The 26479-nt window shown below is 40.1% G+C and overlaps 1 protein-coding gene across 5 annotated transcripts in view; it reads left to right on the top strand.

The window, feature by feature from the left end:
• The window catches only part of LOC148735681 (uncharacterized), a 40772-nt gene extending 14493 nt beyond the window's left edge, over positions 1-26279 (top strand). Inside the window, exons 4-28 of one of the 5 annotated variants that reach the window (XM_088752141.1) lie at positions 1517-1726; positions 2199-2456; positions 4799-5008; positions 5480-5599; positions 5872-6162; positions 6677-6775; positions 7249-7539; positions 7743-7769; positions 10495-10530; positions 10963-11181; positions 14472-14723; positions 15510-15835; positions 16293-16731; positions 16910-17280; positions 17778-18048; positions 18392-18632; positions 19878-20071; positions 20179-20433; positions 21168-21545; positions 21647-21785; positions 22901-23042; positions 23660-23986; positions 24332-24659; positions 25207-25384; positions 25770-26279. In XM_088752141.1, coding sequence (XP_088608267.1) covers positions 1517-1726; positions 2199-2456; positions 4799-5008; positions 5480-5599; positions 5872-6162; positions 6677-6775; positions 7249-7539; positions 7743-7769; positions 10495-10530; positions 10963-11181; positions 14472-14723; positions 15510-15835; positions 16293-16731; positions 16910-17280; positions 17778-18048; positions 18392-18632; positions 19878-20071; positions 20179-20433; positions 21168-21545; positions 21647-21785; positions 22901-23042; positions 23660-23986; positions 24332-24659; positions 25207-25370 — 5588 coding nt within the window. In that variant the 3' untranslated portion in view covers positions 25371-25384; positions 25770-26279. Of the gene's footprint in view, positions 1-1516; positions 1727-2198; positions 2457-4798; positions 5009-5479; positions 5600-5871; positions 6163-6676; positions 6776-7248; positions 7540-7742; positions 7770-10494; positions 10531-10962; positions 11182-14471; positions 14724-15509; positions 15836-16292; positions 16732-16909; positions 17281-17777; positions 18049-18391; positions 18633-19877; positions 20072-20178; positions 20434-21167; positions 21546-21646; positions 21786-22900; positions 23043-23659; positions 23987-24331; positions 24660-25206; positions 25723-25769 lie in introns of those variants that run through there. The other 4 variants (XM_088752142.1, XM_088752144.1, XM_088752145.1 and 1 more) reach the window with 4 other exon arrangements.
• Positions 26280-26479: the final 200 nt, after the last annotated feature.

Here is a 26479-nt window from a genome sequence, read left to right as displayed (position 1 = left end):
GCCAAGACTGCGAATTTATCGACCACACGGGTTGCAAACGCGATCAGAATATGTTGCAGGATCGTGCAACAATACTAATCCGACACGACCACAAACCTCTGCTAAAACAACTCCAAGGCTGTCCTTCCTCTGCGATGTCTAAAAAGGTTTTCCGGAGACGAGTACACTTGTTTGCAGGGAATATTTCCAAATTTCACTTTAAAAGAGCTTTTGCAAATCCTACAGCTGTCGTTAGGACGTCTTTCTGACATAACTTCTTTCACATACTCGCTCGCTCGATCGATTCTGTTTCGCACGAAGTTGAAAATTACACTTGTGTCAATGTTTTGTCGGAAGTAAATTTTGGCTTCCATCCGGTAAAAGCAAAAATCGATGTTTATTGGCTGCTTGCACCTTTCCGGAAAGGCGGTCAAGCGCTGCTAATTAGGGGGCGTTTTGCAAAATCACAGGCTTTGCGGGAAGGCGTATTTTTTCCTTCCCCTCCCTCTCCCCCTTTGCCCATTTTTCCACTTAACACGTACTCCCTCGGCAAATATTTCCTCGCCCCAATCCTCCACAGTTACCAAATCTGAGATGGCGGCCTAATACGAAAATGTACACTCGGGCGCCCAAAATACGCCGGCACTGCAGGGTACTTTCTAAGTTGAGATTTTAACAGATCTGAAACTCAAACAATAAAGATCTCACACAAAAGAAAGTGGGATGGACTGGTGCGGAGATAAGACTCGCATTCATTCCGTAAAGTTATTTCGGGAATGCGGGACTTTCGAGAAACGAACATATCGTATACGCAATACAATGTCCCACGCTATTTCCTGGGCAAATAATCCTTTGCAGCCGTAATGTGCAAGGCCGTGGCTGGCGGTGGAGCAAAAATATTCGAAAAAATTTTTGTCATATTTTTCAGTCTCTTTCTTTTATTTTATATTATCTTTCGGACTCTTCGCTACCAAAAGGTTCGTCTTCACCAAACGACAAACAAAAGCAAAGAAAATACAAGGAAAATCGTCCTTTCGTAGTTCATTTTAGTTTTGCAGTCATTTGCAAGACCCACGCCTCCTTGACTGAAAATTCTGGACGAATCTGGGGACTGGGGAGAGTGCCAAACTCCAAGAGCTCCGGCGAAGAAATTATAGCTCTCGCTTCATTGTTTCTCCTGTCCCCTAGTCAAAAATTTCAAGTTACGGTCATGAGGTGGATACTCAAAAGCAGAACGTCTGAATAAGCAGGAATAAGTCGTCAAATAAATTTATTTATTTCGACCTCAAAACATAACAAATCTAAGATGGCCGCTACAAGAAAAAAAAAAAGGTATCGAAGCCCGCGGTCTCCAGCGGAAGACCACAAAAGGGTGGGAAAACGAGTAACACTTCAACAAATCCTTCTTTTTATGAGGTGTATGACTCCACGTAAGGACTCTGTATGAGGTGTATGAGTTCACGCAGGATTCCACTTAAGAATAGAAATCTGGTGAACTCTGTCTGAACTGATAAACTTGTGTTTTTTTTTTTTTCAGTGAGTTACTCCATGTCTAAAGGAAACTTTTCTACGGTCACTGATTCAATCCATTGGTCAGTCAATGGGTCGGTCAATGAATATTACACTGCTGACATTTTGAATGTTACAAGTACAATGTCCCACGTCATGAGCAACTCTGTCCCAGTTTCCTCTTCGTCTATGCTGCCACCACACTGTTACCATGTATGCAAATGCAACTATTCCGCTGGTGAGTAGTGGAGGAATACAACTGAAAGACAACGATAGAATCCAAATTCAGTTTTTCTCCTAATAATTCGACCAAAATGATTTGTTTTAAGTGAGTTATTTATGGAAAAGAAATGCCAACTGTTGTTACAAAGTGGACCTGTTGCCTTAGGGAGAGAGTTTAAGAAAGTAACATTTTACTGTATTTGTTGTTAAAAAACTCTAATGGACTGAAACATTTACGCATAACGAGGTTCTTAAAATTCATAGAAAACCGTAAACAGTTGAGATAAAGAAATTGGAGGATTAACCGATACGTAAAACAATATTGCGAATGCAGCAGAGAAGAGGAGCGCGAAAATACTCTTAATAAATGGAAAATTGTACATTAAGTTGTGTTGGAGACTCTATTAAGCAATGCCGTTCTCCTCACAATAGAAGCGTGTAATATCCGCCATGCGAAAGTATTAACAATTAATTTCTTTTAATTAAAGGATATGCCACATCTTCCAAGAGGTACAACATGTCGTCAATGCCCTCCCCAGTTCATTACAACATGTCTTCAGGGTCCATGAGTGTATCACTTCACGTGAACCCCTCCCCATCTGGTTCAGGTATGGCGTACACGCAGAGCGCAAACATCACGCCAGTGAGCTACTCTTCGACTCCATGGCTCGCACCGAGTTCCTCAGTGTCTGAGCCTTTTTATTGTTCAAATGTGCCTTGTTGGGTGGAGATTGAGTGCATGAACCGTGAGTAAAACTTTTTATAATTATAGTTTGGAATTCCTGCCTCTAATCTCTTCAGGAATGAAAATGAGCTTTACATTCTGTAGATTATCTAGCTTTTATTTCATTTGAGTAGATCTTAACGATGCCTTTTTGGTCAATTTTCAGATAACTATAGCATCTCTAATCTGAAATATACCTGGGAAATTTCTGACAATTCTTTATCCTTTTTAGACATCAAAGTTTCCATTGAAGGCAACGGTTTATGCACTAGTGTGTATTACAAACCTACCGACTAGCATAATTACTTGTTGTATTCGTCTTTGCATCCATCTCAGTTCGTAAGACTTTCTCGTTTATGTAGTGATGACTCTGATTTCCACCACAAACCAGAGTCAATGTGCCATTTTTTCGATAAACGTGGTTACCCCGATTCTGTCGTTCAAGCGGGCTACTACCGCGCCCAACTTATTGATCGACATTCAGCACTACAAACGTCATAAAAGGAAGACTCCAACCGCATTCCATTCACTCTCACGTTTCACCCTCACAACCACTCAGTTAAATCCATCATTCTTAAAAACTTTCAATTACTTCAAAACGATACAGAGACAAGCACTATCTTTTCGCAGCCTCCGCTCATTTCATTGAAACGCGACTAAAACATAGGCAATGTTATAGTCAGAAGTTCTTTTCAGACTAATTACCAAAAAGACACTTTTAAATGCGCTCGTGCACGATGCAAAACGTGTCCTTTCATTCACAACACTGAAAAAATATCGGGACCCAAACGATCCATTAAAATCACCGATCACTACACGTGGACCTCCACCAATGTAATCTATTGCATAATTTGCACTTATTGCAAAAAAATTTACATCGGCGAAACAGGCAGAAGACTTGGTGATCGATTCCGAGAACACTTTCGCGATGTAGAGAGGAATGACAAGGACACATCGAAACCAGTCGCTAGACACTTCAATTCACCTAATCATCCTAAGCAACATATGGCAATCTGCGGTCTTTCCTTACACTTAGGTAGCACGGAAAGCCGTAAAACTCTTGAAAAAAAGCTCATCTTTCAAACCAGCAGTCTAAATCGCACAGGTATTAACGAACGCTTTTCATTCCACTAATTTATTCGTGTTTTTCTCGTTGCCATGTTCTCACCAAAAACGTAGCTCCATTTTCTGCCTTTAAAGGCGCACACAACCCACAATTCCTCTATTCGCTCCGACGAAGGGCCAGCGTTCGAAACCTCAGCTTTTATAATCGTAACGGTGGCCAATTTACCATTCCAACTTTGTTTATATATTCAAAGCATCTCTTTAGAAGACGTCTTATGTATCAACATCATCCATTCCACCCACAAATTGTCCAGGGGAACTTAATTGGGATGGTAGGTGCTACATTAAGTGTAGGAAAAGTAGAAACTATTGCGTTTTAGACGGTTGACAATTAATATTTTGGTGATTTGATGCTTAACGGTTTTACCCGGCATTGAGACCCTCATTCATGCCTATCTTGCAAAGATTTTTTCCGTTATTTGTATATAACAATCTTCACGGTGGTTTTCTTTGTTTCATTCATTCGCTTGACAGCTTCGTGGCATAGTTTTCTATGCGCTAAACTCGCAATTTGGATCATTTAAAACAGAACTGAACGGCAAGTTCGTAATTAGTAACGAACTGGTTAGCGTTCAGCCGTGGCTGGCAGTGGGGCAAAAATATTCGAAGAAATTTTTGTCATATCTTTCAGTCTCTTCCTTTATTTTATATTATCTTTCGAACTTTTCGCTACCAAAAGGTTCGTCTTCACCAAATGACAAACAAAAGCAAAGCAAATACAAGGAAAATCGTCCTTTCGTAGTTGATTTTAGTTCTCCAGTCATTTGCAAGACCCACGCCTCCTTGATTGAAAATTCTGAACGACTCTGGGGACTGGGGAGAGTGCCAAACTCCATGAGCTCAGGCGAAGAGACTTTAGCTCTCGCATCATTGTTTCTCCTGTGCCCTAGTCAAAATTTTCAAGTCACGGCCATGAGGTGTATACTCAATAGCAGAAAGTTTGAAAAAGCAGGAATAAGTCGTCAAATAAAATTATTTATTTCGACCTGTAAACATAACAAATCTAAGATGGCCGCTACAGGAAAAAAAAATAAAAAAAGTATCGAAGCCCGCGGTCTCCAGCGCAAGACCACAAAAGGGTGGGAAAACGAGTAACAATTCAACAAATCCTTCTTTTTATGAGGTGTATTACTCCACGTAAGGACTGTGTATGAGGTGTATGAGTTCACGCAGGTTTCCACTGAAGAATAGAAATCTGGAGTACTCTATCTAAACTGATAAACCTGTCCTTTTTTTCAGCGAGTTACTCCATGTCTAAAGGAAACTTTTCTACGGTCACTGATTCAATCCATTGGTCAGTCAATGGGTCGGTCAATGAATATTACACTGCAGACATTATGAATGTTACAAGTACAATGTCCCACGTCATGAGCAACTCTGTCCCAGTTTCCTCTTCGTCTATGCTGCCACCACACTGTTACCATGTATGCAAATGCAACTATTCCGCTGGTGAGTAGTGGAGAAATACACTGAAAGACAACGATAGAATCCAAATTCAGTTTTTCTCCTAAGAATTCGACCAAAATGATTTGTTTTAAGTGAGTTATTTGTGGAAAAGAAATGCCAACTGTTGTTACAAGGTGGACCCTGTTGCCTTAGGGAGAGAGTTTAAGAAAGTAACATTTTACTGTATTTGGTGTTAAAAAACTCTAATGGACTGAAACATTTACACATAACAAGGTTCTTAAAATTCATAGAAAACCGTAAACAGTTGAGATAAAGAAATTGGAGGATTAACCGATACGTAAAACAATATTGCGAATGCAGCAGAGAAGAGGAGCGCGAAAAAACTCTTAAAAAATGGAAAACTGTTTATTAAGTTGTGTTGGAGACTGTATTAAGCAATGCCGTTCTCCTCACAATAGAAGCGTGTAATATCCGCCATGCGAAAGTATTAACAATTAATTTCTTTTATTAAAGGATATGCCACTTCTTCCGAGATGTACAACATGTCGTCAATGCCCTCCCCAGTTCATTACAACATGTCTTCAGGGTCCATGAGTGTATCACTTCACGTGAACCCCTCCCCATCTGGTTCAGGTATGGCGTACACGCAGAGCGCAAACATCACGTCAGTGAGCTACTCTTCGACTCCATGGCTCGCACCGAGTTCTTCAGTGTCTGAGCGTTTTCATTGTCCTTAATATTGTTTTTATTATCCTTCTTTTTATGAGGTGTATGACTCCACGTAAGGACTCTGTATAAGGTGTATAAGTTCAGGCAGGATTCCACTGAAGAATAGAAATCCTCACAATAGAAGTGTGTAATATCCACCATGTGAAACCATTAACAATTAATTTCTTTTATTAAAGAATATGCCACTTCTTCCATGAAGTACAACATGACGTTAAACTCCTCTTCCGCGATGTACAACATGGCGTCAATGCCCTCCCCCGTTCATCACAGCATGTCTTCAGGGTCCATGAGTGTATCATCTCACGTCAGCACCTCCCCATCAGGTTCCAGTATGACGTACACGCAGAGCGCAAACTTCACGCCAATGAGCTACTCTTCGACTCCATGGCTCGCACCGAGTTCTTCAGTGTCTGAGCCTTTTTATTGTCCAAAGGTGTCTTGTTGGGTGGAGACTGAGTGCATGAACCGTGAGTAAAACTTATTATAATTCTAGTTTGGAATTCCTGCCTCTGAACTCTTCAGGAATGAAAATGAGCTTTACATTTTTAGAGGTGTATACTCAATAGCAGAAAGTTTGAATAAGCAGGAATAAGTCGTCAAATAAAATTATTTATTTCGACCTCTAAACATAACAAATCTAAGATGGCCGCTACAGGAAAAAATAAAAAAAGGTATCGAAGCCCGCGGTCTCCAGCGGAAGACCACAAAAGGGTGGGAAAACGAGTAACAATTCAACAAATCCTTCTTTTTATGAGGTGTATTACTCCACGTAAGGACTCTGTATGAGGTGTATGAGTTCACGCAGGTTTCCACTGAAGAATAGATATCTGGAGAACTCTATCTAAACTGATAAACTTGTCCTTTTTTCAGCGAGTTACTCCATGTCTAAAGGAAACTTTTCTACGGTCACTGATTCAATCCATTGGTCAGTCAATGGGTCGGTCAATGAATATTACATTGCTGACATTATGAATGTTACAGGTACAATGTCCCACGTCATGAGCAACTCTGTCCCAGTCTCCTCTTCGCCTATGCTGCCACCACACTGTTACCATGTATGCAAATGCAACTATTCCGCTGGTGAGTAATGGAGAAATACAACTGAAAGACAACGATAGAATCCAAATTCAGTTTTTCTCCTAATAATTCGACCAAAATGATTTGTTTTAAGTGAGTTATTTATGGAAAAGAAATGCCAACTGTTGTTACAAAGAGGACCTGTTGCCTTGGGGAGAGAGTTTAAGAAAGTAACATTTTACTGTATTTGGTGTTAAAAAACCTCTAATGGACTGAAACATTTACACATAACGAGGTTCTTGAAATTCATAGAAAACAGTAAACAGTTGAGATAAAGAAATTGGAGGATTATCCGATACGTAAAACAATATTGCGAATGCAGCATAGAACAGGAGCGCGAAAATATTGTTAATAAATTAAAAATTGGGTATTAAGTTATGATTGGACACTGTATTAAGCAATGCCGTTCTCCTCACAATAGAAGCGTGTAATATCCACCATGTGAAAGTATTAACAATTAATTTCTTTTATTAAAGAATATGCCACTTCTTCCATGAAGTACAACATGACGTTAAACTCCTCTTCCGCTATGTACAACATGGCGTCAATGCCCTCCCCCGTTCATCACAGCATGTCTTCAGGGTCCATGAGTGTATCATCTCACGTCAGCACCTCCCCATCAGGTTCCAGTATGACGTACACGCAGCGCGTAAACTTCACGCCAATGAGCTACTCTTCGACCCCATGGCCCGCACCGAGTTCTGCAGTGTCTGAGCCTTTTTATTGTCCCAATGTGTCTTGTTGGGTGGAGACTGAGTGCATGAACCGTGAGTAAAACTTATTATTAATTCTAGTTTGGAATTCCTGCTTCTAAACTCTACATTAATGAAGATGAGCTTTACATTCTGTAGATTATACAGCTTTTATGTCATTTGAGTAGATCTTAACGATGCTTTTTTTGGTCAATTTTCGGATACCCATAGCATCTCTAAAACGTCTTATGTCTCAACATCATCTATTCCACCAACAGATTGTCCAGGGAAACTTGACTGCAAAGGTAGGTGTTACATTAAGTGTAGCAAAAGGTGCCACCAATATACAATATATTACGCCAACCTGGAAACTGCCTATGTAATTTATACCTTTATACCAAACCACCCATCTTGAGATTATACTTCTTCTTGACGATAAGCTACATTTGAACTAGGTTTGATGAGTGGTCTTCCATGCTTATCTTGCATCTTTTCTCCTATAGTTATGTATGTAACAATCTTCATGGTGCTTTTTTTTTTCGTTTTATTCACTGGTAGCGCGGTCCAAGAGTACAGTGATACATGATGCAATAAGCATATCAAACAGTGCTACAACTATTTATTTTGTTATATCAACCTTTAAGCCGCCTATGTAATTTATAACTTTATCCCATCTTACACGTCTTGTAATCATACATATTCATGACGATAGGCTATGTATAACCTACATTTGATGGGTGGTCATCCATGAGGGTCTCAATAGGAGGGGAGGGGGTTAAGTCGAGGTTGACAGTTGAAAATAAGCCCTTTTGACGGTTGACGGTTAAATTTGAGGTCATTTGACGGTTGTGACGGTTAATTTTTGGAAATGTCGCCTATAAAACAAACTAGACGCGCGAATTTGGCTGTAATTTTTCATGATGACGCATTTGTAAGGAACTGTTAATTTATGACACCTTTTATTAGTAAAGTAAGTAAGTAAGACCTTTATTTAAGTGTCAATGTGTTTAGCCTAAGAAGACTAATTGAGGACACTATAACTAAAATACACTCATAAAAATTATATATTTACAAGAAAATGAATAAAATTTAAAGCTTAGAAAGCTAAAATATTCCTATTGACTACAAATATTACAGCAATGCTGTGATTAATTACAATCTCGTCTAGGTTCAGTTTTCTTCTTTTGTTTATGAAAACACATAAACTTGGCGATTCTCTTTGATTTTTAGTGAGTTTTGACCACAAAAACGGCCCGAGATATTTGACAGAGGGCTTGCCATAGCAAATAGTTTCAAAACGTGGTAATAAAATGTCACTATTCCGTAGCGAATGTGTACAGCCTTTGCGAACAAATAATTCAGAAACGCAGTCGAGTACAAGACCATGTTTCACTTCGTACATAAGTGCTGTGATATCCTGAAGCTGTCCATTATATAAAGAGGGTATATCAGCACCCCTTAGGAGTTCTTCATACGTAGCAGAGTGGGATTTATAAGTAACCCTTAGGGCTCGTTCTTGTAATCGTTCTAACTTTCTTTTGTTCGATGATTTGCAAAAATGTCAGGTTAGATGGCAGTAAGTTAAATATGGCAGCATAAAAGATTTATACAATAGCAGCTTGGCCTTGCAGGTATTAAGTTCCGAAGACGTGAGTGTACTCCAACTTTCTGGCTTACCTTGGTACATAATTTGCTAATATATTCAGTAAAGTTGAGATTTTCATCTACATGAACTCCTAGTAGTTTGATTGGTTCTGTGTTTGCATTAGCTAGATCGTTTATACTCAGCATTTTGTCGCTCTTATCTTCATCGAGTCTTCGTGGATTGATGTTTAGAGACTGAAACTTGTCTGGATTAGCCAGTAGAAAATTTTTCGAATGCCATGACAGTGCTTTCTGGCCCTGTGTTTTCATTCTGCATCGTACTATTTCATGTTCCCTTCCTTTGACGTACATTTGATGGTCATCAGCATACATTGTGAAATTTACGTCTTTGACATGGGCTGACATATCGTTCTGGTAGATGTTCCATAGTAAGGGACCGAAAGACGATCCTTGAGGGCATCCCCGTTCCATCTTTATGCAGTCGCTAGTAGCATCACACATTTTTACTCGGTTTAGTCTGTCCGCAAAAAATGATCGTATAAGGTTAAGTGATCGTCCTCCATATCCATAAGCCTCTAGTTTCTTCAACGTCAGAGAGTGGTTGAGAGAATCAAAGGCCTTACTCATATCTGTAGATAGTACTGATACCAGTTGCTTACTATCAAGAGCCTGTTTCCGGTCCCCAATCAGCATAAGCAAGGTTGTCTAGCAACTGTCTTTTTCTGTAAGCTGTCATTCTGTAGTACAAAGTTTCTTCATAATGGCTTGTCACCTGATTGCTCAACAGGAGTTCAAATATCTTGTCGACAGCTATAAGGGAGGTGATAGGGCGATATTTCTAGCATCCTGTCGATCTCCCTTCGTTTTAAGACACCGGAAGTGTTCCCACACCGGTAGTCAGTTCTGTCGCTAACCAGTTTTACTCGCGACTAGAAGTTTTTAAAAGGACTTGCATAAATGTATTTTTATGATATATCAAGGCTTTTAGTTATAAATAACAGAACTTGATCCCAATTAAGGCAATCGTTTAGTTCTTAATTAAGGATATCTGAGACATTTGACGATTGACGGTAAAATTGGTGCATTTTTGACGGTTGGCAATAAATATTTTGGCCATTTGACGATTGACGGTTAACCCCATTGAAATCCTCATCCATACCTATCTTACAAAGTTTTTTTTCCTTTATTTGTATATAAAAATCTTCACGGTGTTTTTCTTTGTTTCATTCATTCGCTTAGCGGCTTCGTGGCAGAGTTTTCTATGCGCTAATCTCGCAGTTTGGATTATTTAAATCCGAACTGAACGCCAAGTTCGTGATGAATAACGAACTGTTTCGCATTCAGCCAGTGGAAGATTTTTCTGCATAAGTATATTTCGTTGTAAACAATGCCGGATGAAAATGATGTGTTTCTTCTTTCTTTTAGGTGTTTGTGATGGTAGCGCGGTCTCAGACTGCAATGGTACGTGATGCAGTAAGCATATTACACAGTGCCACAACTATTCATTTTGTTATACCAGCCTATAGGCTGCCTATGTAATTCAAAACTTTATTCCATATTACACGTCTTATGATTATACGTCTTCATGACGATAGGTTATGTATAGCCTACGTTTGATTGGTGGTCTCCCACGCCTACCTTGCAAAGTTTTTTCCCTATATTTGTTTATAACAATCTTCACGGTGGTTTTCTTTGTTTCATTCATTCGCTTGCCGGGTTCGTGGCAGAGTTGTCTAAGCGCTAAGCTAGCAATTTGGATTATCTCAGTAAACCCGAACTGAATGCCAAGTTCGTAATTCGCATCCAGCCAGTCGAAGTTTTTTCTGCATCAGTATTCTTTCATTATAAAAATGCCAGGTGGAAATGAAGTGTTTCTTTTTTCTTTTTTTTTAGGTGATTGTGGTGGTGGCGCTGTAGTGGACTGTATCGGTGTCTGCGGTGGTGTTGCTAACATTTCCATCGATACATGCAATCAATGCCTCTTGCCTGGCGAAAAAAACGTTTTTAAGGATTGTCGCGGTGACTGTCACGGGAATGCAACCCTCGACGACTGCAATGTGTGTACTGGTGGCAATACGGGGAAGATAGCGAACTACTTGATCGACGCATGTGGTATGTTACCTACCTTGTCATAACTCTCTGTCTCTCCTTTTGAAGTGTAATGCGAGGATAAGGTTCGGTGTGCTGAGAGAATGATTAAACATAACTATTTCTCCTTAGCTTGAGATCAACTTCAGTCTTCTGATAAAATCAGCGTGACTCGACTTTTTTTCAGTTGTTTCGCCGTTTTAAATTTTAAAAAGCTATTCGAAACAAAGATAGGGTAAGTTTTGTTAGGTTTAAACGCGTTTTTGTATATTTCGTTTACTCGTTACGTGTTGGTACCTGCTAAAAGTTTTACATGACGTTTCATTCACTGGTCAATACATCACGTAATTTAGCTCGTTCCGTAGGGACTCTTTCCGTTTTCCTACACGTGTTAGGTTTTAGGTTTCAGGTTTACGTGAGTGTATTCAGTGAGATAGTTGCGACCGGCTACGAGCTACAGCTATCTACCAAAAGTTTTCTTGCTACCGTGCATGCTGTTGTCTCCTCTAGGAGCTAGACTAAAGTAAGTTCCTGTACATTTATTTTAGGTTTATTTCATCTTAGTTTCGTCACATTGTCCATTTATTTTAGGCTTTTAGTTTTCTACATAGTCGTTTCTTTGTTTCTAGAGTTACGTTCTTGTAGCTCATTATACTTAGGTAGTTGTCGTCCTATTTCGTTTATAGTTCGAACCACGAAGTCACAAACTATTGGCATAGTAATCATACGTTGAGTGTATTTACATCTGCTGGATTAAACTTGGACTTTGGCATGATTATACGTGCGTTCGAATTCAGCTCCGACACTATTCGCGTTACACCAGTCGAGTTTTCCACAAAGGTAACCTCTCAAGGTTACAAGTTTTGTTTCATGCGTAAGGAAAATGATTGGATAGTGAAGTATTAAGGCACAGGGTTCCCACACAAGCGGCGTGTCTGGTCGTTTGTTCGAAATATAAAGAAGTGTATGGGAGAATATCGAAGAGTTGTAATATCGTAAACTTATATCAAGGAACGTCTATGTTAAGGCTCAAAATAAATATAAACCTACCTGACTTGCGGTGTATTGTCGTTTCTGTGGTTCTAAATGGCGAATTTGAGCGATTTGGTAGATTTTGCGTTGACTGTCACTTTACTGTATAAGGAGGAGACGAGGGTGGAAAGCTCCTTTTCGACCGCTCCAGCGCGAAGCCGATTTTCACCTAGAAATTAGAATCGCCCGGCTTCCGAATCGAACACCCTTGTCTCCTTCTTCAATATTTTCCCATACATTTCTTTATATTTCGAACAAACGACCAGACACGCCGCTTGTATGGGCTCCCAGTGATTAAGGAAAAGTAATTTTGTTAAAAAGGTTGTGCTTGGTCATCGTGGTAAAGTACATTAATAATAAAGTATCATCGTTTGTCTCGCGATGTGGTCACTCATAATGTGAATCGCGACGTATCGACTGCATTCTGCTAGTCTTCATCAGGCGCCTGATGAAGACTTGTAGTGTGCTGATAAAAATGTATGATGATAAAAATGCTGACGTCCGATCTCAACCTTACGATACTGTTAAGCGCGACTGAATATATCCACATAGAAGTCTGCGCTGTATAAATGTAAGAATGTAATGTAATGTATGCAGTTGGAACCAGCAAACGATAATTCGTTATTATCAACGAAAAGTATTGTGCATCTTTTTTTCTCAGTTCGCGAGCGGGCGGTACTCTACAGATCCTGCGATTTGATTGGTTCCGAGAGCGGGCAGTATTCATCCCATCATAGCAGGCGGTATCCGTTTCTTTTGAGTCACTTTGCAGAACATCTCAAGCTTCGTTGCAATTTTTCACAAATTTATCTTATTTTGCCGGCTGAGCAGAATTTTTAATCATAGACTTCGTCATGACTTTTTGACGATAAATAACATTAATTCTTTCTTCTCTCTCGCTCTCAAATCACTTTAGTTTTTCCGCAAAAATTGATTACGAGATAAATTTTGTGGTACTAGATTTGTTTTTAAAAGATTAAAACGCGGCCTTAAAACAATTTTTTATCTAATAATCCTTCACAAAAAGTAACTCAGAAACGAGAGGTAGCTGCAGTTAACAGTTATGCTAGTCGATATGACTCTCATTCGTTAATATTTGAATTCCTAAACACAACTTGTTCGTTTGTGAAACGTGAAACATTAGGCGAAGTTTTGAGTTCTTCTATAAACACACTTCGCCTATCCTTCGCAAGTCCCTTGAATTTGGACATTTCTATCGTAAATTTCACAACAGAAACTGAAGGAATTCGATGATTAAAAGTCGCATTTAATCCCTTTGTGTCTAGCTGAAAAGAGTCTCACTGCAACTTTTCGGTGGAAGAAAGAGATTTACACACACCATTGCAGAAAACAAACGAGCAGACTGACAACTCCAAAACAGACATTTGCATTCACCGTTACAATTTGACTTTCCGTGACGTTTCAAAACGAAACAGGGGTAAATCCTCGAAGATTAATCGTCGTTAGACATAAACAATACTTTCCGTAAGACCTCTGAGTGTTTTTTTTTTTTTTTTACGACAAGATCGGCGCATGGTCATTTCACTCGTGTGTGTTTGTCATACCAGTACTATTGTTTATTCAAAACCGTACATACGATTTTATTCTCCTTAATCGACAGCTGTCACATCATGACAGTTACTTAACAAGAACTGTTTCAAATTTTTCTCGGAAGCCTTTTAAGTTACCTTTACAAATAAAAAAGTTTCGTTGAAAGTTTTCTCTTTATTTTGAATAACGTGTTTTCTTTATCATCCACTCGTTAAAAAATTGTCAAGTTTATGGAGTATTTTCCCTTAATTAACTTCGTAATTGTAGCCCTAAATCATTCGTGTTCTTTAGGCAATTTTTTTTATGAGTTAGAAAAAAATAAAAATGTCATTCACCAGCATAGTTCGCCCATATTGGGGGAAAACTGTGCCCTCTGTCTTAAGTACCGCCCAAGGCCGTAGGCCGAGGGCGGTATCCAAGACTTCGGGAAAAGTTTTTCCCAATACGGACCTCCCGACTGTTGAGTAGCATATATTCATGCGAAACGTATCTAAGACTTAGAAGGAGAGTTAGCATTCCCTTCAAAATGAAACAAAAATAAAACGAAAGGTGATTTACATGCAGGCAACTGCAAAGTTTGTAATCCACTAAGTCAACTTTAGCAGCCTCGCTCCTGTTCGGAGGCTTCTAAACAAAGCGCACAACTAGCAAATGAGCTATTTTAATGGGTTGATGAAACGAAGCATATTCTCTTTTCGCCTCTTCTCTTGATTTCCTCCAAACTTAAACAGGTGTGTGTAATGGGACCAACTCGACATGCTTAGGATGCGACGATGTACCAAACAGCGGTCTCGTGAACGATGCTTGCGGCAAGTGCGGAGGAGACGGATCAACGTGCACGGCACTTGCGAGATCTATTCCACAAACCATTGCGAGCAGCCAACCTAATGTCTGGGTAATTGGTGCTGGATTAGATGCAGGAAACAGGACTGTGTGTGCCTTATACAATCCAGAAAGCGGAGAAGAGGTTGTCAATACCACAGGTACCTAATGCCAACCAGGCTTCTCTTAAACAAAGTTCATTGTCTCTGCCTTCTAAATAAATCGAAGTTTGCTTAAAACTAATAAAAGTTCCTATACAACACATGATTTCATCGATCACACAATTTCGCTATATGTTGAAACCAGGGTAAATTCTTGTATGCTCTTTCCTCCTGTCAATGCATACGCTCACTTGGAAATGAAAAACTTAAGTGATAACGTAGCTCCATTTTCTGCCTTTAAAAGCACGCACAACCCACAATTCCTCTATTCGCTCCGACGAAGGGCTAACACTCGAAATGTCAGCTTTTGTAATCGTTACGGTGGCCAATTTACCCTTTCAACTTTGTTGATATATCCAAATTATTTCTTTACTCCCACCGACGCAGCCCAAACAGTTTCTTTCGAAACTATCAGCCTTTATTCTTAAGTGATAACGGCCAAGATAAAAAGAAACACGGTTCTAAATTTACGCACGAGACGTAAATATGGCGCCTTTTATGATGATGTCATGGAATTGAGTCGGAAAGTTAATCTTCTGACTTAAAGAATATATGTAAATTGCATTTACGCTTGGAAATGTTTAACCTCTGCCAAGAGAAATTCACTTCCTGGTCCTTGCCTGGAGAGAAAAAGGTTGATAGCGCCTTGTGTCTCCTTGGGTCTCCAACCACAATTATGAACCCCTTAAAGTTAAGATGACATAATACGAGCATAGTGATTCACTTTCCTTCCTCAGGAGTTTTTGTCACTAATTGTTTCTTATGTCCTTAAAATTATCCTTCAAGCCACCGAAAGAAATCTCACGCATGCTCGCTGCGTTTTTCAACCCTGGACCAATTACACAGCGGGTGAATACAACCTCTCAGTGATACTTATCCATAATGGTGCACTGCAAGTGAAAGTCAACGAGTCAGTTCCAGTATATTACTACAATAGCTCAAATCTCACTTTGAGGAATGTCACGCCATACGAAATTCCCAAGGACGACTTACCGGATTACGTGACGCTGATTGGCGACGGCTTCTTTGACTGGAAAGAGACCGTGTGTTATTTTGATTCCCACGAAAGCAAAGATCTCATCTTTGTAAACGAAACTCATCTTAAATGCAAAGTAAGTGTTTATGCCGGAAAGGGAAGATGGGTTAAAATCAGTTGTTTTGATGTAGCATGGTTGTTTAGAAGGATAACTGAGGAATATTTTGACTCGCAAAGAAGTTTTCTTTTGCTTCCTCAAAGAACCTGACCTAGGGTGGTCATCTGTGATTGATTGCCTTGCATCTTTTCCCGCGGATAATGAGATCTAATACCCGATTTAACAAACCTCATGAAAAAGACATTCAAAGTAATAATTAGCATGTTTGGCCATGCTCATTAGTGAAACTAGTGTTATTAAAAGAATCATCGCACATCGACATATTTGGCTAGATAAGCCATGATTGTCATTACATGACGCAATGCTTGAAATCAAAGGAGTACTTTGGTGATTCCTGAACACCAATAATAACAAATAATAAATAACACATTTTACTCTGTCAAATTGTATACCTTAACCTTCCTTTAATTCGTAGGCACCAGCAGCTGTTACCTCTGTCCGGTTCACTGTGTCTCTATCCATGGATGGCGGACTCGTAACCGTTGGTAGCGCTGTTCTGACTGCCTATGCACGCGCTCCCAACGTCACCACTGTGAAGTTCAGTAACTCAGCCGCCTCGATACTAGTTCTTTTCGACATCAATACTGACATTGTCAATGACGATGAAACTTGCGAAAATTTCTTTAATGCAGCAACAGTCGCTATTTTCGGAGTTGGTGCAGAATGCTACTTAAGCAGCTGGCGAGAAGTAACTATTCTCCTCGGAGCCGGCGCAATTGTTTCAACTGGCGACAGTTTGGTGTTTAAGGATAACGTTTTCCAAGCAGTCGGAGAAACATACAGTGAGTTTTACATTGGTTCAGTCCCAGTCCAGGGACCTGATGATCCCTTGAGACCCACACCCGTGATCACAGGTAAATTTGGTGGTGATGTTAAGGTAGAGCTTACAGCGAATGATGACAAAGAGGTTTACTACCAAGGATATAATATTGTATTAGTTGTTATTTTCGTAATTGCATCTAATATTGATAGGAAAGAGTGTTTCTAGCGTTTTTTGCAAATTGATGCATCTGACTGTCTCTTTTTTACAAGGTCCTGAAGTTCTTTCCTCCTGTGGAAATCTCTCTCTCTCTGGATCCCAATCCTACGGAAGTGGTGGCCGGCCACTTATCTTTAATTGGTCCGTGACGTTTTCTAATGGCAGTGACGTAACAGACATTGAAAGCGTCCTCACAAATGATGATAGCGTGAAGATCAATGGAAAATTACTTGATTCGGGGAAAACATACGTGTTTAAGCTTAAAGTGGCAAACTTTCTTAACCTGTCAGCCTTTGAAGAAACAACTCATTCAGTTACTAAAAATTCTGATCCCGTCCCGGCCTTAACGCTGAGTTCAAGCATCGATCTAATAGAAGGGAAGGTTTATGTATCGGAGGAGTTTTCTATCAAAACAAATGCAATTGTAAGTAATTTCATGATCTTTACTACGACTGCAGTCAATCCTTGCCCCATCTTTTTTCTCTTTCTTCTTTTTTCCTCCCTATCCATCCCTTTTTCTTCCTTTTCTCTACATTTTTCTCCCCATCCTATGCGTCTCCTCCCTGCTCCTTCTTCAGCCCTCTCCTAATAACACAATTACATAATTATGCGTTCCATCAACAGGTCTAAGTAACAGCTAATGACGTTTTTCTTTTTTCCACAAACACATCCACGCAGTAGAAACCTTGACTCTAATGGATTCATATAAGATTCTGAGGAATTCTTTTCAGGAACAGGAGTCCCCCTTCTTTAATTAAAATCCCAAGGATATTATTAGATGAGGTGGTACCGCATTGGTCCACTTGGAGCTGTGTAATAATCGTCTAGATTTTCATTACTCGATCTAGGTTGCAGTGTAAGGGTCAGGGTATTAAGTATTCTCTTTTATCAACCTTTGAGAAAAGAATCTATACTCTACAGGTAGCACCTTGTGTCAATAATACTAGAATGACCTTTTCATGGATGGTAACATGTACCAACGTAAATGCAGAACAAAAGGTGCGAAACAGTGCTTCGTTTCAGAACACGAAAAATAAGCCCTCTCTCAGGTTAAGCGTGGGGGTACTGACAGCGGAGGTCATCTGCACATTCAACGTGACTGGAAGTATGAGCTATGATGCAAATGTTAAGAGTTCCGTAAGCGTCGTCATCAAGGCTTTGGCTACTCCTCTCGAACCATATATAACTGGAGGTAAGGGCTATTTCGTGGATCTTCTTTCCTGATTTCATTTTCATAATGTCTGTTCACACATGCATTCTTAGTTGGAATTATATCAAGTGTGGATACTCACTAGGCATAGCCAAGGGTTTGAATGCGAAACCTCTGGCGGCAAATTCAGTTGATAACAAAGAGGGATTCTTGTCATAGTGCGAGACTCTTTCTGCTTAATAAAGTTCTTCTCTCCATCTAGAAGCATAAGTGTCAAGATGTTTGTTCGAAAAAACCTGACAGAATACTGTGGATTACCTAACAAAGTAGGATAAGCTATTGCAGTGGCTAGTTCGTAGACTTGATCATTACCTCCCTTTTTCAGGTGATCGACAGATAGGTCGCGACGGTGGGTCGGTAGAACTCGATGCCAAGACATTGACAGTGGATCCTGATGACCTTGACGATACTGACGGAAATTCTTTTAGCTGCACGTGGAGCTGTGTAGATGGTGTGGCTCCCTGCCGCTCAGTTATAGACAAATTAATTATATTACGTGCTGATTCTCCATGTGTAACGGCAGTGCAGAGCCGAAGCTTTGGAGCAGGAAAATCTTATGTAATCAGGTATGGGTAACAATCAGCTTCATCATCAGCATTATTAAAAAGTCTCTCGAATAAAACTAGGAGCTTAGTAATTCCGTTGCGGCAGTATAAAAAGCGGTACATAGTAGGATTCGAGTTACTATTTCTTGCTCGAAGGAACCGCATGCCTGAGTTATGGTCAAGATCAGTTTAAAAAGATACCCAATATGACCTCCCTTGTTTCCACCACTTCCCACTTAATGCCAGTAGTAAACCAGAGATCACTCCCTCCTTCATATCTCTAGAACCTATGCACTCATTTAAAGCAAATGGCCTTTAAAGATGATGATTACGACCTGACAAAAACAGCAAGTGTGAGCTTCGTCTCCTACTAATTTAGGATTACCTAAATTAGTAGGATGAATATAGTGTTAGGGAAACAAAAAGGGGATGGGTGGTCAGGGCACACTTGTACGAAGCACTATTGCCGTGGTTTTTAATCTTTTCACCTCGGTACACCGCATTTAACCGACATTTCCCTCGTTAAATTTCCCAAGGATATCCTAGGATACCTAAAATAAGATTACAGGAAGGCATATAACATTTTCGCAATAGTGATTTTATACCTTAAGTAAGAGAACTAAAGTTGATGCTTCGTTGACATAAACAGAGGAAAAGAGGTTTTTTCTCGCGTAGCTTTCATTCTCACCGGGTGTATAGCTTCAACACCATAGATATAAAAAGATCTTGTGCATGACCAGTCAAGTAACTCTCAAATACAATGATATTTCGCTATCTCAATTTCAACTTTCTTAGTAATACCATGAAAAGATTTAAAATAATTTTTTGCACAAGTTTTTCTACTTTTCTGTTGAATCATAAATTGATTGGCACGATATCAAGCGCAATCAATAGCTCTGTAAAGCACCACCTTATTTTCTTGACGGTTAGAAACAAATTGTTCGGTAAAGGATAACAGTTCTCAATACTCCATTTGAGAGGTGCCACTCCAGTCCTGGGTCATACATGGTTTATTTTCCTGCAAGACACTTTATTATCACATCGCTTCTATCCACTCAAGAATGTAGATCAGTACCAGAGAACTGTCTGGAAGCGAAACGAAGTCCAAGAGGGCCCGGGAAATGGCAATAATTCTAATCGCATTCTGCTACGAAATCGATGATCAGCTGCGGCGTTGTGCCCATGAAGGTCGGAGAGCAAACTTTTCCCATCTTTACTTTCTAATTGATGGTCGTTTACTAAAATTTCTTTACTCTTATTTGCCAGTGTGACTGTAAGCAAAGGATCACGATCAGCCTCTGCCTCTATAACGCTGACCGTGGTAGAGGGAAACCCGCCAGCTGTGTGGGTGGACATAGCGCAGATTAAGGTCAAAGCAAGTGACAGAGTAATACTGGATGGATACTACAACTCAAGTGTCGAGCCTGCTAAGGTGGAATGGACTTGCCCTCAGGCACAAGGTACGTTCTATACCAAACGAATCAGTGTTTTGCTATACAAAATCCAGAGTCAGGATTTCATTGCATTCAGAAGTAGAGTCAAGAACTCTCCTCTGTTTATCTTTCAGGTTTCTCCACTGTTGACTTGACCAAATACACACTCGATAAAGAATATATCAGTGGAAGTATATCGTTTGCAATGATGGGCCTCCCTCAGTATGTTCTGAAACCGGGCAGTAAATATCGATGTAAGTTGACAGTGAGCGACGGAAGTAACGAGGGTGCAGCATTTGTAGTGGTGGAGGTGAGAACTGGGCCTAGTTCCGGTTCGTTCGAAGTTTTCCCGACTGCTGTGCAAGCGCTGGATGTCGTAACTATGACAGGTGAGTGACAAAAAGCACAACCGCGCAGTATGATCCCTTTTAATTATCTTTTCTACCTCAAAGTTCGCGTGGGAGCAGTAAAAAGAAGTCAGCATATTTAGTGACTGGCCTTGAGATGCTGTCTTACTAAAACCTAGGACAGACTGGGCACTCTCAAGAGGGCTCAACAACTACTTGCATCCAACTTTACCGATACATGGCAACTGCCTTGTTACACTTGAGGAATATTTAAAAATTTGAGCCATTACTATCGAGGAAAAACTAACATTCTCCCATGGACATGACCTCTACCTGTTGAACCAAAAACAACACGGAACTTGCTAATGACGTCCACTCGAGTGGTCGAATCCTCAAGCACTGTCCACGAAAACACACTTTGTCAGGAGGGACAACACCCAAAACATCAGTTCCTCAGGAAGAAACACACCCAGACAATCAAACCTCGCGACTTTCTTATCATTAACTACGTTCTTCGTTGTGAAATTCTACTTATCGAAGCCAAGAAATTATTACTTAACGCCATATTAACCATGTAAGTGAACAAACTCCAACTAACTAAACTTCAAAACTAGTTTCGTCTACGACCTCGTCAGTTGATAACAAATCTGTTATCAACTGACGAGGTCGTAGACGAAACTAGTTTTGAAGTTTTCGCCGTAGTGTGTTGAAAGTAGAAAATAGTTGGAGTTTGTTCACTTACATGGTTAACTACGTTCTTGTTTTCAAACTTATAGCAAAGCAATGGATAACTGATTCAGACGCCGGCCCACTCCGATATTCATTTGGTGAACTAATCAGTCAAAATATCTGCGAGACGTATGGGCCTCCGTCTACCACACCAGAAAACGAAGACATCGTTCCACCAGGATCTGGTCCAAATAATATCCTTACCTTATGCTGTGTGATTGAGGATAAGTTCGGATCGTACGCTATCAAAACGTTCAATATCACCTCTGCCCCGCCGGATCCGGCGGATCTAGATCCAGCTGCTTTGGATAACTTGTTTGAAAGTGCTATTGACGATAAGTTACTGAGTGGAGACACAGATAAAGCCATGGGAGCATTGATCAGCATAACAGGGACTGTCTTGGACGACTCCACTAACACCTCAGGTGAGCGAATGAGTAATGGCGTATCAACCAAGCGATGGTGTATGAACCAATTATCTGAACCATTGTATGAACTTTGAATTCTGTTTCTCAATTCATTTCAGATGATCTGAAGCGTAACATCTCTCGAAAAGCACAAGGAGCTATTTTACTAATCTTGGACACCACCACAATTGACCAGGATAATGCGGCTCCTATGTTGACTGCTATCGTCCAAACAGACGCAAAAGCTGCCAGTAACAGGTAAACCATCCGGGGATTATCTATGAAGGATAAACGGTGTACACAGTATGATCAAGATTCCAAAAGTCGCAAATGTTCGTTCAAATGGTGTCGTATGGTTTAAATGAAGACATTTAGATATTTTAGTCTTCTCGGATAGAGACGAATAAATGGAGGTCACGTCTCCTGCAGGGTTAGGGGTAGGAGACGTTAACTTCCCACCCACGAGATTACTATGTGATGGATGTCCTCCTCTGGGGTGGGATGGGTGGGTTTTGTTGGAGCTTAAACCTCGTAGGGGACCCATGTCCTATTGTTTCTGCTCCAGTACTTGGTACAAATCCTCAAATAAATAAATAAATATATAGATTTTGTGGATTCTTGTTGATATATTCTAAAATTTGATGTTTCTTTAGTTTTGAGCAATTTATTTGCATGTAGCTTTTGGACTTTGTAGAGCTTTTGGACTTTGTATTAGCGCAATGCATCTGTAAATGTTTACTTAATCTTGGAGGTTATCTTTAAATTAGCTGTTAGTGCTTCTGATTGTTTATAGATGGTCATATGTGCCTCTATCTCGCAAAGAGCATGGGTGTGATGTCAGCTCCGAAGGTTAAGAAAAGACAACCCATTGAGAACATAAGCGCTAAACATTTTGGTAGTAGTAATGGAACTTTAGTTTCTGAAGTTGGAGCATAAGTTGGGAGTAAATAAACGTTGTAACAGCAAAGGAGTGGCACATTTAAGGGGAAGCTTTGTAATCCAAGACTCCTGGTACCCTTTGCTAAGCGAATTTGCAGAAGCTATATAACCCCAAACATCCCAACGTTAGAATTTGGCATCCACCATAATTGACACGATCAAAGCATTTGCATTTTTTATTTCAACATTATAAAAATCAGGATTTTCATTTTCTCTCTAAAGAGTAGAGAGGCCCTTCTTAAAACCTCTCAAATATGTTGGTCTCCTTCGCAAACGGCATTCGGGGGGAGGAGCGTTGCGTGACGAGTCTGAGAACGGCTTTGAAGGAGACTTGAATGTGTAAGCTATAAGCTATAAAATTGAGCGCCACAACCCTTAAAGTGGACCATAGAAAAGCTCATTTAATCTATCCTTCCCTTTTTAATGTATTTTAGTTCCGGCGTGGCTCTTGCGGCAGTGAAGATTTTGGATGGATTTGGCGACAAACCTCTTCCCATCGAAAAAGCAAATAAATTTCTCGATTTTATCGGCGACCTTGCTGGCGATTCTGTAGAAAATGACACCAGCTTACAAGAGGTAGGTCAGGATACTCCAACATGGCATCTTTAAACTCTCCAAAATTAAGGGGGGGGGGGGAAATGGTAATTGTGAAGCAAATTCAGAACTATAAAACCTTATTGAATGTATATCCACGAGAACCTAGTCAAGGTTTGCTTGGCAGAGTGGTGTTATTGGCCACTGATCGAAGCAAAAAATTAACCAGAGCACGCGATGACAGGATCACTAAATCAACTTGTACACTCTGAGCTTCCTTCACCGTCTGAGTAGGGATTCCACCTTTTTTAATTTTTCTCTTCATTATTCCACAAGCCACACAGGCCAACTTACGGAAATTCCTCTTTTGACGCACGTTAGGTTTAGCAGGAAATATAAGCTTTAAGAAAAGCTTGGTAATAAGCGCTTGAAACTCCTTGGATAACATGGTGTTCTTCTGATATGAAGTGATCCATGGAATTTCTTAAGGTTCCCATCTTTTCTTATTGAATCTTGCAAACAGCGTTTCATGCGAGAGGTTCCCAGTAGATCATATAAGACTTCTCTCGAATCTGGCGATGGTTTCTCGCTTCGATACTTTCCTCTGTTTTGCTTATTGAAAGATACATGTTTTGATCTTTCATTACTTTCGCTTACAGAACGTGGAAGCAGCGTTTGATTCTCTGGCGGATAATTTGGTAAATAATCTTTTCCTTAACGAGGGAAAGGAAATATACAATGAAAAACTGGGATCAGTTAAGGTGCAATTAACAAACTTGAAGACTGTGGTGAAGGCAAACAGCAGACCTAATGCTCCCAGTTTCGATCCTGGCCCAGCTCTCGTGGGCCTTTTCAGTGGTCCAAGAAAGTGCCATGGAGGTAAAACATGCCAGGGAGTGGTCCTGAAAGTGGTCCAGTACAAGAAAGATTTGATTGCAGTAGATAAAGAGAGGCAGGATAACCAAGTTGATATTGATCACACTCAGGTGAAGCTATACATCATGCTTTTCGGTCGTAATCAGTTCAGTATTGATAGATCACCACGCTGAAACTCACTGCTTGCCGCGGCTTTGTCCATGATGCAAAAGCTAAACCCAACTGTGACTTAGTCCCTCGCGTTTCCTGCGCTTTCGGTCATCAACGAGTTCTTCCTTTGTGCTCTAAATTGATTTATCGTGATAATAATATTGTAATTAATTTGTTTTCGAAATTCTTTATTAGGACACTTAATCAATATACGTTCCAACGAGGACGCCACCATCACTTATGGCCGAGTTCTTTTCCATTTAGTTTACCCATTTTAACGTCATGCTTACTTTGGTGCCTTACAGGTTCTTGGCATTGACTTAAAAGACCCAGTTTCAAAAAACCCTCTTCCAGTTGCTGGTCTTTCACAACCTCTTGTCCTGAAATTTACCGTGTCGACCCCGCCGGTCGGTAAACGAAATGGCTGCAACTTCTTCAAAAAGGGTACAAAAGCCTGGGACAAAAATGGAATGACTGCCGTCGATGTAGGAAATAACACATTAGAGTGTCAGTCAACCCACGCGACATTCTTTGCTCCGTCCCATGATGCAAGTAACGCGACTAACGCGACTAACGCGACTAACACGACTAACGCGACTAACGCCACCACCACGGCAGCACCAACTGTTAAAGGTAAAAAAGGATTCTGCTTTCTCCTCCCCCCTAACAATAAAATTCTCACACACAAGTCATTTCAAGTTCCTCGCAAGGATCTCATTCACCCTCTTCTCCAATTCCCCTGTCATAATGGGGTATTAATAACCTTGTAGTTAGGGATATAAATTACAATGCTAAGGGCATGTTTGTATGGTGGCGGGAGTCCCCAGGTGGGTGATTTAATCCGCCTAGGAGGGGTAACGAACCTGTCCTTATAACATTTCATATGACATTTGTCAGCGCGTCAGGTGTCATGTAATCTCACCACCTTCATGTAAAAAGCTTCTAGGTCGCGTACTTATCGAATTACAGACCGCAATGAAATCCAGAAACGAATTTTAACCGAAGACAACTCCTTTAGCAACGTGCATATCAGATTATGAGATGGGTTTGCTTGTACTCCTGTAGACTACAATCATCTTAGAAGGCGCTACTGAGAATAATTTTCTCTTGCTTACAAGCGAACGAAGTTCTCCGATTTTCCTTATCCGAACTTAAACATTTTAACGTTCTTGTTTTGCAGCGACAATAAAAGAAAAAGAGGACAAAAGCATGACAGGGGCTATTGTGGGCGGTGTAATAGGCGGCCTTGTGTTTATCGCTCTCGTCATTGGTGTCGTATTGTATCTCAAGAGGAAAAAGAATAAAAACTCAGGAAGGATATCTGCCGAGGATCCACCTCACTAAGTGAAGAAATATTTTTATAACATAACCAAAGTAAAGCGCGCGCTCTGATTGGTCAATTTAGCGTCCACCATTTGCCCATGGGTGTACGCTGCTGACGTGAGCAAATACAAAGACTATTTTTCCGCGCGCGATTGTTTTTTCTGGTCACGCAAGATTTGTTAAGTAAAAGGGAACTCTTTAGCTACAATGTATCAATGTTATGTTATAAAACAAATGGTAAACACCACAGCGTACACTATTGAGTTATGGATGCACTTGGGAGGTTTGCTAAGCACTCAACAAGCTAGAGTCGCTCTCGGTTATCGCCTCGAGCGACTCTTACGCTTCTTTCGTGCTTAGCAACCTCCCGCGTGCATCCATAACTCAATAGTGTATGCTGTGGTGTTTACCATTTGTTAAATAGGTCTCTCACCATTTACTGAAGAACACGCAAACTATTTTGCTAAAATATCTTCTGCCAAAAAAAATTTGATCATTGCGACAAAACGGCAACTCCAGATATAGGTTGACAAGGGATTTTCCATTCAGAAAAAAAAGCTGTCGCAGGTCACAGGGAAACTCTGGAGGATCCACCAGTATGCTTTGACATGAATTACGAATAGATTGAGTACATATGCATGTAAACGCAATTAAAAACAAAACTAATCATCGACACAAGCAGTATAAGTCATTCAAAGAAATTTCCATCAGCTTTTGGCTATATTTTTTTTGGAGGCAGTTTATTCTAATTTGTTCTACCACATTCGAAGCGGAAACTTGTCTTCTAAAACGTCTTCGCCCAAGGATTGATGATTGAATTTATCGAAATTCATTTTTAAATTCAAACAGCTGCCCTGCGTAGTATATTCATCAATATGTTGATTTAGAGATATGTCTCTATCTTTTGAAAATAATTTTTTTAACAGGTTATATTTATTTGCGTTTTTTGAACTAGAACCTCCCCTAATGTTTCTTCTTTTTCTAAATCTTAGCTGAGGCTGTTATTCGGTTGAACTCAACAAGCGAGAAATGAATTGATAAAAAGGAATTGAGCACCAAAATTACGCTTATTTCAAATTCTGTTTAATCAAGGCCATAAGAAACTAATGGATCATGAAATTAATTGTGGA

The sequence above is a fragment of the Stylophora pistillata genome, chromosome 3 (assembly GCF_964205215.1).
Source record: "Stylophora pistillata chromosome 3, jaStyPist1.2, whole genome shotgun sequence".
Classification (NCBI taxonomy): domain Eukaryota; kingdom Metazoa; phylum Cnidaria; class Anthozoa; order Scleractinia; family Pocilloporidae; genus Stylophora; species Stylophora pistillata.
This window is presented reverse-complemented; position numbering and strand designations above follow the sequence as displayed.